Source organism: Corapipo altera, unplaced genomic scaffold (genome assembly GCF_003945725.1).
Source record: "Corapipo altera isolate COAL_440 unplaced genomic scaffold, ASM394572v1 60995, whole genome shotgun sequence".
NCBI classification, from domain to species: Eukaryota; Metazoa; Chordata; class Aves; order Passeriformes; family Pipridae; genus Corapipo; species Corapipo altera.
The window spans coordinates 20,868-34,308 of NW_020885121.1; the positions used below are offsets into that span (position 1 = coordinate 20,868).

Here is a 13,441-nt window from a genome sequence, read left to right on the forward strand (position 1 = left end):
TACTGTCTCAAGATAAAGCAAAATTCATCACTAGACTAAAAACTTTTAAAAAAGGGGTTTTTTTTTCCCTTTGATGAAAAGGCAGTTAAAAGTGATGAGCTGAGTGGGTGTCTCCCCATCCAAGAGCACTGTATTTAGCTACCAGTTTCACAACAGACTGAACTGCTCCTATTCTACTGTTGTAGCAAACAATTTTTTTTGGCATGCTTCACTAAATCACTTTTTTTGGATATGCTCTTGTGCCCACAATCAAAGGGGAACAAACATGTCACCTTACCTATCTTGGCAGTTCACAGGGAAAACCAAAACAAGGTTAAAGACTTGAGGAAGTAAGCTCTCCTGTCAGTGTTTGAAGCAACTAGGTTGGATTTCTCCTAGGTAGGATGTGCCTCTCTACTTGCAGAGGGGGTTGTGCCATCTGACACCATGACTGTTACAGAAGGTAAGATGTCTCTCCTCATGGCTTTTTACTCCTATCTACATCCTAGATATCTCAGGCAGAACTAGTTTCTAGCTTCTAGCACACGTATAGAAACAAGACCCCTACTGAAGTCTTCTACAGAGACCAACACTCATTTCTTGCATGTTCTCAAGTAGTATGAACAGCCACTTCTGTCAGCCTGGAGGATTTTCCTAGCGTGACAAGAAACCAACCCCACTCTACCTTTGCAATGCTCCAGATAGGCATTAAGATGGGCACTGGAAGATAAACAGTTACTCTCGGTGTAGGGCACAAAGCAGAATCTTTCAAGGGTGGGAGGGGTCCGTTCCTGTTGTCGGCGTGGTGCCACAGAAGCATGAAGGCCGTTGATCTGAACACCTCCTGCCTTAAGGCTGTCGAGACAGCGGTCCACAACAACTTCAAAAGCTGAAAGTCAGGAAAGAAATATAAGTTTGAAAACACAAGTATTTTGTTCCAGGTGATCTGATGAACAGTGTCAGGCTGTTACGTGCTTATAGAGCTGCAGAATAGCCTGGAGACCAAGAGGGCCCCCTAAAGTCCATCCTACTACCTAAGGAATTCATCCATTCACCCACATGGTAGTCAAAACAACCAGCAAAACTCAAGCATGAGACGTTACCTTCTATATTGTCCTGGTATTGGCACACCTGCTCTTGATGCAGCACTGGGTCAATGCAGACTGAACGAATCCTGGTGGGTAAGCGCAGACTGCGGCCAGGCTCAGCTAAGATCAGCACATGTAGCAGAGTGTCGAGGAAGGTCACCCAGTTCCCATTCCACAGAACCTTCCCTGCGCTTGCTGCAGAAGAGGAATAGAAAGCCTCACTATTTGGTCATTCAACAGATGCCAGAATGTCACTGCTTATTACATGCCAAGTCTGATGTATGTACCCAGCTTCCCCTGTAAACTCCAACAGTCAGTTCTACATTGGAAATAAGAGCACTGGAAAAACTATTATCAGAATTCCTGGTTGTTCTCCATTATCACAAAAAGTGTAATTACCACACAAAGCACAGTCAGGTGAACTGTTAGCACAAATGGAATTAAGAGATCAAATAGTCATCATTACAATATCCATGCTCATCATGCTTCTTTTGAAAGTAAATTCACCTTCACTGTTGCATTCTAGAACACCCTGGAAAGTTGGTCCATAGTTATATCCACGCAGATGCAGCTCTTGATAAACATCTTCTTTCAGGAGCCCAGACTTTGAGCTCATGTCTGCTTGAGTCCGAAAGTCATCTGGCTGGTTATGGAAGTTCTTCAGAGCAGTGTTTTCTAGGAGGGAAATCTTCCCTAATGGGCACAGTAACAAGAATAACAATCATTATCCTTGTTCATAAATAATGGATTTTACTAAGACAGTATATACACTTACACTTCCTTCACTTACCACTCACAGCCAGATTCCCATTTCCTGACACCTCAAAACAGCGGGATGCAGGCATGAGTCTTACTTCCAGCTGTACTGATCCTGCAAGAAACATTGAAGACAGGACTGTGAGGTCATTCACTGCTACTGTCTTCAAGCAGAACTCTCTTTCACTATCTCCAGACTCACAGTTCACAACATGTAATAAAGGTGACTATAACGTGTACTACTTGACTGTACAAATTCACTTCTTTGTTCAGTCATGCTGCCCTCTTCTTTATAGTCTCTTTCCTGCATTCCTCCTCACTTTTCCCATGCATTCCTTTCCTCCCACTCCCTTCACCTTCATTACACAGTTTTGGCACAGTTGTGCCAGCACTCCTCACTCACCCTTTTTGGGAAGGATAGTAGCCTGATGAATTGTGACATCTTCAAACATCACAGACATTTGCTCCATGGTCATGCCAAGAGATCGTGCCAGTGTTCGCCAAGCCAGCACCAGGTACCCAGTTGCTGGGTACAGAACTCTGCCATCAATGCAGTGACCAACCAAGTAGTGGTCAGGAGAGTCAGGACTCACATCTGCCAAAGAGTAAAGAGCAGAATAAAAATAATAAAAACACTAATAAAGATATCTTGTCCCCTCGGTGTCTACAACAGGTTCTAGGTGTTTCCCCAACTATCCTGTCTGACAAATGCAGACCTTAAAACTGCTCTTAGTCTGATTCAGAGTCTGCTCTGTTCATGTTCTTTCATTCCATTTCAGAAGTAGATCTGTTTTTTTTTTTCAATCCAAACCAAACACTAAGCTTCAGACAATGGCTTCAAGGATGTTGCTTTGAATATCCTTTTCTTAGTTTTACAAAAAAAAAGTAAAAACAAAACAACAAACAAAAGAACCACACCCCAAAAAGACAAACACACCGATATTGTAGACTGAAGCAGATGCAGAGCCTTTGGAACCTGCTGGAAAGTCTTCAGCTTTTGGAACATCCCACTCCTGGCTATGGTCCCATTTGATGTATGGAGAAATGAGGGGTGTTCCCACAGGGACAGGGTATTCCACAGATGGGAACAAGTTATTTCCAAAAACGTTTATCCTAGGAAGACAAAAAGAATCAAGATAATGTGGGAAGGAAGGGCAGGGAGAAGGGATGGGGAGAAAAAGTAGGGGAAAAAAATTTGATCATAATACTTAGAGGTCAGGCAGTAATTGGTCTTGGACTCCATGTCTGAGATGTCTCCAAGAGTACCATGAACACTTACTGCAGCCAAATTTGTAATTTTAATAGTCTACAAGATTCGAAGTTTATTTCCAAGAGCTAGTTCCAGACTTCCTAGGCCTTTAAATGGACCTTATCTTTAAAAGGTACCTTCCCAGCCCATGCAGTCTCTAACCCAAAGGAACACTTCATAAGTGAACATGTAAAGCACAAATGTACACCCCATTTTTTCCCCAGGTTTCTTGAAGAAGTGTTTCAATCCTTGTGAAGACATGCATGCTAGAGAAGAGACCTGAATTGCCTTCCATTATCCCACTCACCCTCTTCCCTTAGTCTCCTTACCCAGTTAAATGAATCTTTCCAATCTGTGTTAGGAAGAACTCCAAATTATTTTTGTGCTCTTTCTTCATCAAAGGTAGAATGGTGCAAGTTGGTTTCAAAGTTCTCCTCAAGATAGCCTGGTCAAGTAGAGTCCATAAATCACCAGTGGAAGGCATTACTTATTGTCTCTGAATTTTCCTCTACAGATCTCAAACCATTTATGTTTCTGTGCCAAGAGTTCTGTGCTAGCTGCTAGAACACACAGCACTGCAACAGGGGAGAGTACCCTTCCAGCAACTCAAGCTGCTGCACATCTGGTAAAGCAGAACCTATGTAACATTAATGTAATTCTGCTGAAACACAAATATCCCTTTCCCAAGCAGATTGTCAAGTGAAATCAAAAGCTGCATTTAAAGAACTGCAAAGCCACCTTCTCATGTCTCCCACTCGCACACACTACCTTCCCAGGAGCAGCACTTTCTGGTCTGAAGCATTTTCCAAGCAAAAGCCATTAGACCAGAAAATGCAGCCTTGAACACCTGACCCAATTTCTATTTTCTCTTCCACTGGATCCCATGATTTTTACATGAGAAACAAAAGGGAGGGAAGAGAAAACCAGAACACTTTCAAACCCAGTTGACAAAATCTTAGTCACTTGCATTAGAGTCCAAAATTGTTCAATGATTTTAACATGAAGTAAATACTCTCTTTATAGAGAAAAATATCTGCCCAATTTAAAAAGTCTGCTCCGATTCTTGCTTCAAGTCACTTTCAAAGCATAAATAACATGACATAGTAAATATACACTGGATTGAAACTCAAAAGCATTGTATAACTATTAATATTGATTCGCAAGTAACTATTATTCTCCTTAAGACTTTTCTCCTCTTGCATGTCACAGACCAAATAAAAAAGACCAGTCCTTAAGACTTAAGGGACAGGCATAAGACCACACCACTGATCCTGTGGAGCAAGTACATCCTAATGCACCTCGTGTTCTGCATTCTCTGCTATGGAGATAATTCCACAAGGATCAATTCTTATTTGTTGGGGAGAAAGGAGTAATGATCGGATCTCATTAGAGAAAGGAGTTTAGAAGAAAGCAAGTTCCTGTAGTCTTAGACTACTTGGTCTAGGAGAAGAGGGGAAAACACCACTAACCAGCCACCACCCTGTAAGACAGAAACGTCAAACCAAATTCAGTTTACAGACGGTAACAGATTTTGTCATAGAGAAGGCCCGTTAAGTCCAATTTTCACATACAACTCTCCACGAGATCCAAACAATGAAATGCTTTTCTTACTCTTTGTGCAGTTTAGAAAGCTGACTGTCAGCTATCTGAAATGCATAGCAATGAATAAAGCAGTAACGTGAATATCTAGATGAGGAAGTGTAGTGTGTTAGGGATTTTTAATTTTTTTTTTTAAATATTAACATATACTGCCCCCTAAAAAACCACAAAGAAACAAACAAAAAAATACATTTTAAACCCAGGAAAGGCTCAAAAGTACTGCTGAAGGAAGAAAGTATTCTCAGAATGTTGGGGGGGGGGGGAGAAAGAGAAAAGCAGCAGTATTCCCTAGTCCTCAGACCCTCAATCTCCTTCTTGCAGCAGCATATCAATATAGTATTGTCCTGAAACAATCAAATACAATACCTGTAAAAGAGCATGTGGAGCAATCTCTACTACAACGGCGTTCTCTGGAATATGCTTCAAACCTTCATGGAATAGCACTGGATTCACTAGGTTGTTCACATGGTATTCTGCAGAAGAATTCTTGGCCAGATCACTTTGCCACTGAGATTCAGGGATAGATGTACTGATCCATCGTGCTGAGCGAGGTTTAGGGTGTGGAATGACCTACACACAGACAAAGAAGGGGAACAGGATAGAGAACAATATGAAAAGCAAAAGCAAGTAGCTCCTCCTTTTTGCAGGCCATTTTTCCCAGCTTGATGGCTTAGAACATCCTTCTGCTTGGGGCCAAAGGATTCCAAACATTAGGTCTCACAGAGGTCTACGTGCTCTTCAAGAGATTTCCTCTTCCTCCCGAAGAAAGAAGTCCCTTAAGCTCAATATCGCCTACACTCAGCCCAGGTGCCCGAGCACAAGGCCGTGAGCCCCAGTTTGGCAGCGTTACCTTTCTCAGGGCACGGAGCAGCACAGGGGCAATGGAGGCCATGTAATAGGAGTGGAATGCGACGCCAGCACTGCGAACCTCCTTTGCAAACACACCATCCTGCTTCAGTCTGGCTACAAACTCACTCACGGTGGCCTAAGAAGAGGAATATAAGTGAACTAAGAGAAAAGCACACAACACTGGGATCTGTATGAGTCCCTGAACTCCACCCACACCCTTCATCACTTGCCACTTAAGGAGGAGCCATAGCTGGGATGAGGTTATTGCCCTTCTCAGTCTTATAATTTATCACCCACTACACCCATGGCTATAAGAGATATTTTATTACTAGTTTACTGAGGCACTAACATCACTTCCTCTCAGAGTATTTGAGTGTGTAAGTTTACACAAAGCACCATGTCCCCTCCACCACTTCAATCCAGCTCCCCTTTACCAGCAGCTGAGCTCTAACTGAGTTTCATGCTTTCTTCAAACCTGAACTTCACAGATCCTAATTACAATTCCAGTACACACTGTATCAGTTCCATGCTCACCAGAGGCCCCGAAACAGTGACAGTGTCTTCAGAGTTGTGACAGGCTGGTACCACATTTGGAGGACAGCGCTGTTTACATTCCTCCCATGTCAGACCTGCAGAAGGAAGACCACAGGACAACAGAAGTGTTTCTAGCTCTGTGCTTCATGAGAGGAGGCAACCTTAAAGTCCACAGTCACTGTGGTCGATTCAGCACTTTGTAAAATGGAAGGACAGACATCCTTTCCTCCCTTAAAAGCGATTCTGCAAAAGTCAAGAATATTTATCCTAGAGCTTTAACATGACAATTATCGCAGTGATGTTGAACACATGGACAGAAGGCCAAATCTTTGTACCATCCCATTAATGAATGGGATGGGGGTAACAGCCACACTTACAAAGCTACAGAATTGGTTGTTTTGTCTCATGTTGCTCTTAGTTTCTAGGAGTCAAGCTCACGTGTTCTCTCCCCTGTTCTAGCTTGCATTGCTGAGAGCCACAAAATATCTCTAGAAATGAAGAACTCTAGTGGCATGCTAGCTTAACACATGCAGCATCTGGTCATACATTACATGGATACAAGTCACAGGAAGAACCTGAATTCAACATCAGATTATGAAAAACATATTATATGCAGGACTCCAAGGTAAGTTCTTTGGTAAGACTGTAATTTACTTAGTCCTTTGTAATTTTACTTAAATGAAGAAATCTAGGATTGTAACAAGTGATCTAGTCCAACATACTGCATCATACCAGCAACAGCTATTCTCCTAAGTGTTTCAGTTTTTAATTGACAACTATGTTCAATAAGAAAGAGAAGAACAACAGTGCTACCAATAATAATTTTACATTTAAACACATAAGTCACTACAAAGCCACAACACAAATAAAAACTACTGCGTCAAAATTTCACCCAACAGTGGGCAAAGCTATATGACTTACAAAAATACTAGGCAAAGCTTATTCAGGAGAAAGCTTATGCCTAAGTGTTATTAGGCCTAAAGTGCAATTAGTAAGTTCCACTAGCCAGTTGCCCACTACATGACAGCGGCTTACTAGCTTCATGTCTCATTACTCTTGCAGACAATCAGTTGTTTTTTTTTTAAATACAAAAGAATATATATATATATACACACACACACATACACATCTGTGTGTGCATGATATATATCTACCAAGAGCCAAAAACCCCAGTGCTTTAGATTTTCACCTTTTAAAGGTGACTATCAGGCCTGTCATTGGTCACCTGACAACCAATCCCTCCATTTCCACTTAAATTTTGGATGGATTACCAAAATTCTGATGTATTCCAGGACACAGATCACTACCATTTTATCAACTTAAATATTTAATAACCTGTTCTACATCAGAAGTAAACAAAGAAGAGGTAACAGTGGCCAAAATTTTACAGAAATTATAGTTTCCATCAACACTTTTGAGAGACCAATTTTATCCCAATGCCATACAGAAATCAGATGCACTTTCCTGTATGGTTCTTGTGGTAAGGGGATACCTACCAACAGCAGCCATTCCTCCTGGGGGCAATTTGGCCTCTTTGACGCATCGTCCCCGCCAGTAAGCAGCGAGGATGGCTTCTTCATGACTTAGGGAATTGTCTGCATAGCCACAAGCTAGTTCTCCCACTGAGTGGCCCAAAATCCCATCAGGTTGCAAACCTGCAGCTTTCAGCATATCAATCTGAGCAATCTGCAAGGAAGAGTACGATTACTGATTCCATGCCCAAGTGAGCAGGTGTCAGGCCTCAAAGGCACACAGCACTAGCAAGTACATAACCAAATGGCTTTTTGGTACAGACATTCTTGGCCTCACTGCCTTCTTTCCCACCGCCCCCTCCCCCCCAACTGTAGCTCCATCCTACTTTCAAAGCAATCTCGAGAATTGTTATGCTGCTCCACTATTGTTTGGACCCCTCCACAATGTAGCTTTCCACTACACTGGAAAATATTTCCAACAACACAAGGTTGCCAAGAACGTTACTCAGGTCTGTACAAAGTTATTCAGGTTATTCAGGTCTGTACAAAGTAAAAGGCAAGACCAGCTTTCCACATCATTTTAAAAGCTTGTCCTCTAGTTTGTAAAGAAACCATGAATCCCATATTGTCACTCAGAATTAAAAAGAGACTTGATTTAGCATCACTTAGTTAATTTGCAGAACAAAATTTGGAAGATGGAACGTTAATGGAATGTTGCTCCTTGGCACAAACATTTACATAAAACTTAAAGACGTTCCTTAGTCTCTTAAAAGAAGAAACTGTACTACATACACACAGATACACATGCAAATCAGTTCAGATCTATATTAGCCCAAGCATCTTGCAAATGGCAGAGCCTGAAACTGCCAGAAATATTTCTAACAGTTGCCATTTGCTGATTACACAAAATAAGCTTCCATTAACTGGTATAATGTATTACCAGCCAGAAAGACAGATTAGCAGAACATGCTTATGTGGATTGAGTCCATGACCCCCTTCCACTAGCCATTTGAGTCTTGCCTGAATAGCAGCTAGTCCAACAAATGCATGGACAGTGTCATCAAAAGTGTTCTCATCCGCTTGCAGAAGCAGGTCTGAGACCTTCAGGCCTGTGTTCTTCAAAGCCTCATCTGAACGCAATATGGACTGGCGGAACAAATCCAACTTCATAAGGCTGAGGCCCATGCCTTTCCACTGTGTCCCCATGCCTGTAGGAGGGGCATGGAGAAAGTGAGCATTAGTAACACCCCGTAACAGGATCAGACATCACACACTTGCTCTGGCAGTTAAAGAACTCTAAGAGCAAAACATTGCACCTTTCTATTATCCTCCAAATTAGGCACTGCTTATTATTTTTTCTAGACTTTGCTATCATCAGAAGATAGTTAAGTTGGAAAGTTTTCATAAAATACAGGAAACACAAGTCTCTTAGACACATCGCAGAGTTGCAAAATATCTCCTCATGCTATAGTGGAAAACAACATTAGAGCACAGAATACAACTGCTCAAGCCCCAGATCTACAGAGGAATGGAGAAGCCTGGACCCAGTACTGCACACCTACCTGAGCAGATGTACCAGAGTGGTCTACCAGATGCTTGAACTTGCTGAACCTCTTTGATGTCACTCTCAGTGCCAACCAGCGTGTAGCCCCTGTAGGGCATGGAGGACACAGGAACTGCAGAGATATCACTGAGCAGGCTTACAAATGGGCTGCATCCTCCATGTTTTCTGCCCTCTTGAATGAGTATTTCCACAGCTTCCTGGGTTCTGCCAGAAATTTGAACCAGTCTTGGAATGTTACAACTCTCCAGAGGCTGGTGTTTGTTCTTATTTGGCCTCAGAATGACATGAGCATTAGCACCTCCAAAGCCAAAGGAGTTGATACTGACAAGGCCACCTTTCACTGGTGTTGGTTTACAAACCACCTCCAAAGTGCCATCTTGTAAGGCAGGAATATCTGGATTTGGGGTACTGAAATGAAGATTTGGAGCCCACAGCCCATGTTCCAGAGAGAGAATGACCTGAAAGGAAAAACAGTGTTCTGTGCTCCATGTCGTCTTGTGACAAACATTCTTTTGTTGTTATTGGTTTCCTACAAATGACCATGTAGCGTACACTAAAACAGTTCTCTGTGTTTGGATAAAGGGACATTTCATAGAATAGCATTATTGATGTTACTGCGGTAGCACCTGTTCCACCTAGGCAAATTTTAAGTCCATGCAGGAAGTCAGCAGGGAAGATGAGCACAGTAGCTTTAAGTTTAGCTTCCAGACCCTTTTTTAACTGGAAAGCCAGGTAGTCTTGCTGGAAAAGAAGCCTGGGTACTAAGACTATCATGTCTTCCTTCTCCCCTTTCAGATCCCATCCCTTCATCACATTCCACTTAATCCCTCCCCAGCCACACACAATCACAAATGCTCTTCCTTATCACAACGAAGTACTTCTATTTCTGCCTTGCTGCAAAAGAATCAAACTGGAGCACTGCTAAAGGAATTTGCTTGCTGCTTTACACCCATTTGTTGTCTTCTCAATCCAAAAGAACAAGAACAGCAGACTGGTCAGAACAGGCAGAGCAAAAGGGAGGTACAGAAGCAGCGTAAGGAACAGACTATCTGTGCCAAAAAAGCAAGAGCTCCGTTCTCTCATCAGCATCTCTACGTACAGCCCATGACACCAAGCCCACACTCTTCTGTGGCACAAGCCCAGCAAGTCACAAACTACAAGGCAAGCTCCAAACACTCTGTGCTCTGTATATTTGGCAGTTTCTTCATCACCCTAAAATGGTCAGAGAAAGAGATTCTGGTTTGGGAACTGTTCTTCCAAGTTGACTATCAGACATGGCAGTTTACCTGGGAGAAAACCAGAATAAATATACGATTTCAACTCCAGTCAACGTGGTTAAAGCTGCTGTCTAAGTGTTTTCATGCACACTGTCCTATACTTACAATCCTATGCACTTTGAACTTGCTGTTGCTTTACACTGCACACATATTTTTACTTTAAGTCTGTCGTGGTTTCTACATAAGTTTGAATGTACAGTACAGTGAGTGTAGTTCAAAGGTGCAGGTGAGTTTTGACTAAAGTGGCCTTGGCAAGCCCTAGTTTCATTCCTACCTATCCATATAATTAATGGATTCTCTTCAAGTCTGAAATCAGATACTTTCAAGATCTATTTTCCTGACATTTCACATAGGAGCATTTTATGGAATTCTAGAAGAAAACATTTAAAGAAACTGCAGACTTCCCAAGACAGTTACTGTCTAAGAGACACTGGGGTTGTGGTGTAGCAGTGAGGGAAACAGTGCCTCAAACTTATCCTGTCCTGAGAGATCACAGGAACACACTAAACAAACTGCTTATAACATACAACAGTATGGATTGAGAAGTTTATTTTATGCCTCAGTTATCATTTCTTCTATGAAGAATGTGTCAGTTAGAGATAAAAAAAAAAAAAAGTAAACTTCCCTCTACAGACAGACAGACAGACACTGCTGTCTCCATGATTTGCAGATGAGGCTATTCACAGGAAGTTGTACGTATTCAGGTCACAGTAACCACTTTGAAGAGCCTAAAATTGTAGCAGTGGCAGCGTACGTGACTTCAGTTTGCGTGGTTCTATGGTAATAGGCTTACAAACAAGTGTGAACGTTAGTTAGCTCTCTGCTAAGCAGTTTAGCAGCCAGAGCCAATAGATGACTGTCTGCCTAGAGCAGTAGATAGCAGGCTCATTGCTAAGACAGACAGTTATTCAAGCTGGTAGCCTCATCCCAAAGAACTCACCTGGCTTCATGCCAACCTAAGAGAGAAGAGGAAGAAATGACACAACCCCAACAAAAAGCCAGAAGGATCAGCTGCTCTTTTGGCACTGAAAGCCCACACTGCCTCTCATCTGTGGTCACTGTCAACTACTCCAAACATAGAAAGCTCTCCACTTGTATGTGCCTCAAACCTAAATGACTTACAGCAGAGTTCTGTTGGAAGGCCCAGCGTAAGGATCGATGAATGATAAATAAGGATTAACAAAGGGATCCCAAAGCCTTTATACTGAGCAGAGTTATGTTCCTGTAGAATTCAGTAGGAAGGGGGAACTGAAGTGTGTGTGCACACAGCAGAGGGCCGCCTGGGCATTCGTGGTTTGCAGAATAGCCACCTGAGCTTTTGCAAGTATTGGCATGTGGAGTAAGCAGTTATTAAGAAACATCCAAGTTCTTATCATCACAAGTGAAGATTTTACCCTGAATCACTGCAAATTTTCCATAAAACAAAAAAACCTTTAAACCCGTCACACTGTTGTGTTCCCCATTTTCCCATATTTTCTTTCTCAAGCCCCCTGTTACCTTGGCTAATGCCGCAAGCCCAGAGGCAGGCTCTGGATGACCCATGTTCGACTTGGTTGATCCAATCAACAATGGCTCCCTCTCACATTGACAGAAGACCTTTACAATGCCATTTACTTCCTGGGGATCTCCAACCTAGTATGAAGAGAATCAGAATGGCTATTAGCTAGCACTTCCAAAACATACCACAAAAGAGAAATTGGAAAGATTATGGTGTTTGGGTAAAATCCAGAAGTGGATTTTACATATTCTACTAACTGGCAGAAGGGAAAAAGATTTCACCTTGGGCAAACAATGAATAATTAAATGGAAAAGTGTGGCAAGTGATGCGAGGGAAGAAAACATAGCAAACCCAAAAAGGCCATGCTGACCTTGGTGCCTGTCCCATGAGCTTCAATATACTCCACTTCTTCAGGTTTGACACCGCATTCCATGTACAAAGATCTGACCAACTGCTGCTGCATCTCTCCAGATGGGAATGTCACACCTAGGATCAAAATAGCTGTCAATTCCTCTCTCTATCAGGTACTTCCTGTAATGATTTTAGCAGCCTTTCAATTGCTTGGGACTATCACATCCAAAAAAACCCCCAAAAATCCAACTATACTTTTTCAGAATTTATATCATGTCCTTAACACCAAACACAATAAGTCTCTCAGGTTCTTTGTAAGAAGAGTAGAGAAGCCAGAAATAAACCTAAAGCAATGGCTTAGACTAGGGTGGAAAAAGACACTGATTAACAGAATACTAGGAGATGTGTAGATTAAGCAAAACATGTGAAATTTAGTGTCTCCATAACTGGAGAGCAGGAAAAGTTGGACAAGAGTAGGACAAGAGCTTTACAGTCACAATACTACCTAAATTTCTACCATCAGTGCAGAAGTTACTGCAGAGATGTCCTGAGGAAGGCTAAACTAGCAACAGAACACTGATGTTACTTCATACAGTAGAAACCACCACTTCTCTCCTTCAACTTCTTTACAAGACAGGGCCCTGAACTTCACATTATCAAAACAGAAAAAGAAAAAAACTGCACAAACACTAAAAAACATTTACACACCTAAAGAAGAACCCTACAACTGCCCATTTTTGATGACAAAGACTCACGACTGAACAGTTCTCTTGGTATCTCACTTTTCAGCAGCTCAAGACCTACCTTGCTCCTTAAAGCCATCAGTGTTAATTCCAGCATTTACTATTGTGGCATAGATCCGCTTAGCCATAGATCTCTTGGTCAAAAGAACAACGACAGCAGCTTCAGAGCGACAATATCCATTTCCTGAGAGCAGAGAGAGAAGAATGAGTCTCTAAGTCTGCTCTGCTTTGTAAAATGTTGCAAAACACTACTGCAGTAAGATTATCTCATTCCTGAGCTACCACTTACAATAGACTCCTTTGAGAATATGACATATCTATTTCTCTTTTTAAAAAAAATTCATGTCCTAGAAAAAAGGCACAGTGCTCATCACAAATGGTAATAGAAAGTTTCCATCAAGAGACAGCTATTTCTTCTCCCCAGTGGCACAGGAACGAACCATGCAGTGTCAGTTTCTTCCCCACATGCAACACAGATCAGG

General features: G+C 42.0%; 1 protein-coding gene across 1 annotated transcript in view; it reads right to left on the reverse strand.

Annotated features, from left to right (window-relative positions):
* The window catches only part of FASN (fatty acid synthase), a 43,837-nt gene that overhangs the window by 19,792 nt on the left and 10,604 nt on the right, over positions 1 to 13,441 (reverse strand). Inside the window, exons 6-21 of the mRNA XM_027669964.1 lie at positions 13,021 to 13,143; positions 12,236 to 12,351; positions 11,865 to 11,999; positions 9,089 to 9,548; positions 8,547 to 8,734; positions 7,551 to 7,740; positions 6,055 to 6,149; positions 5,522 to 5,656; positions 5,038 to 5,241; positions 3,402 to 3,517; positions 2,761 to 2,936; positions 2,227 to 2,418; positions 1,858 to 1,938; positions 1,575 to 1,760; positions 1,083 to 1,262; positions 665 to 868 (exon numbers count right to left, since the gene is read on the reverse strand). Coding sequence (XP_027525765.1) covers positions 665 to 868; positions 1,083 to 1,262; positions 1,575 to 1,760; positions 1,858 to 1,938; positions 2,227 to 2,418; positions 2,761 to 2,936; positions 3,402 to 3,517; positions 5,038 to 5,241; positions 5,522 to 5,656; positions 6,055 to 6,149; positions 7,551 to 7,740; positions 8,547 to 8,734; positions 9,089 to 9,548; positions 11,865 to 11,999; positions 12,236 to 12,351; positions 13,021 to 13,143 — 2,781 coding nt within the window. The remainder of the gene's footprint in view (positions 1 to 664; positions 869 to 1,082; positions 1,263 to 1,574; positions 1,761 to 1,857; positions 1,939 to 2,226; positions 2,419 to 2,760; positions 2,937 to 3,401; positions 3,518 to 5,037; positions 5,242 to 5,521; positions 5,657 to 6,054; positions 6,150 to 7,550; positions 7,741 to 8,546; positions 8,735 to 9,088; positions 9,549 to 11,864; positions 12,000 to 12,235; positions 12,352 to 13,020; positions 13,144 to 13,441) is intronic.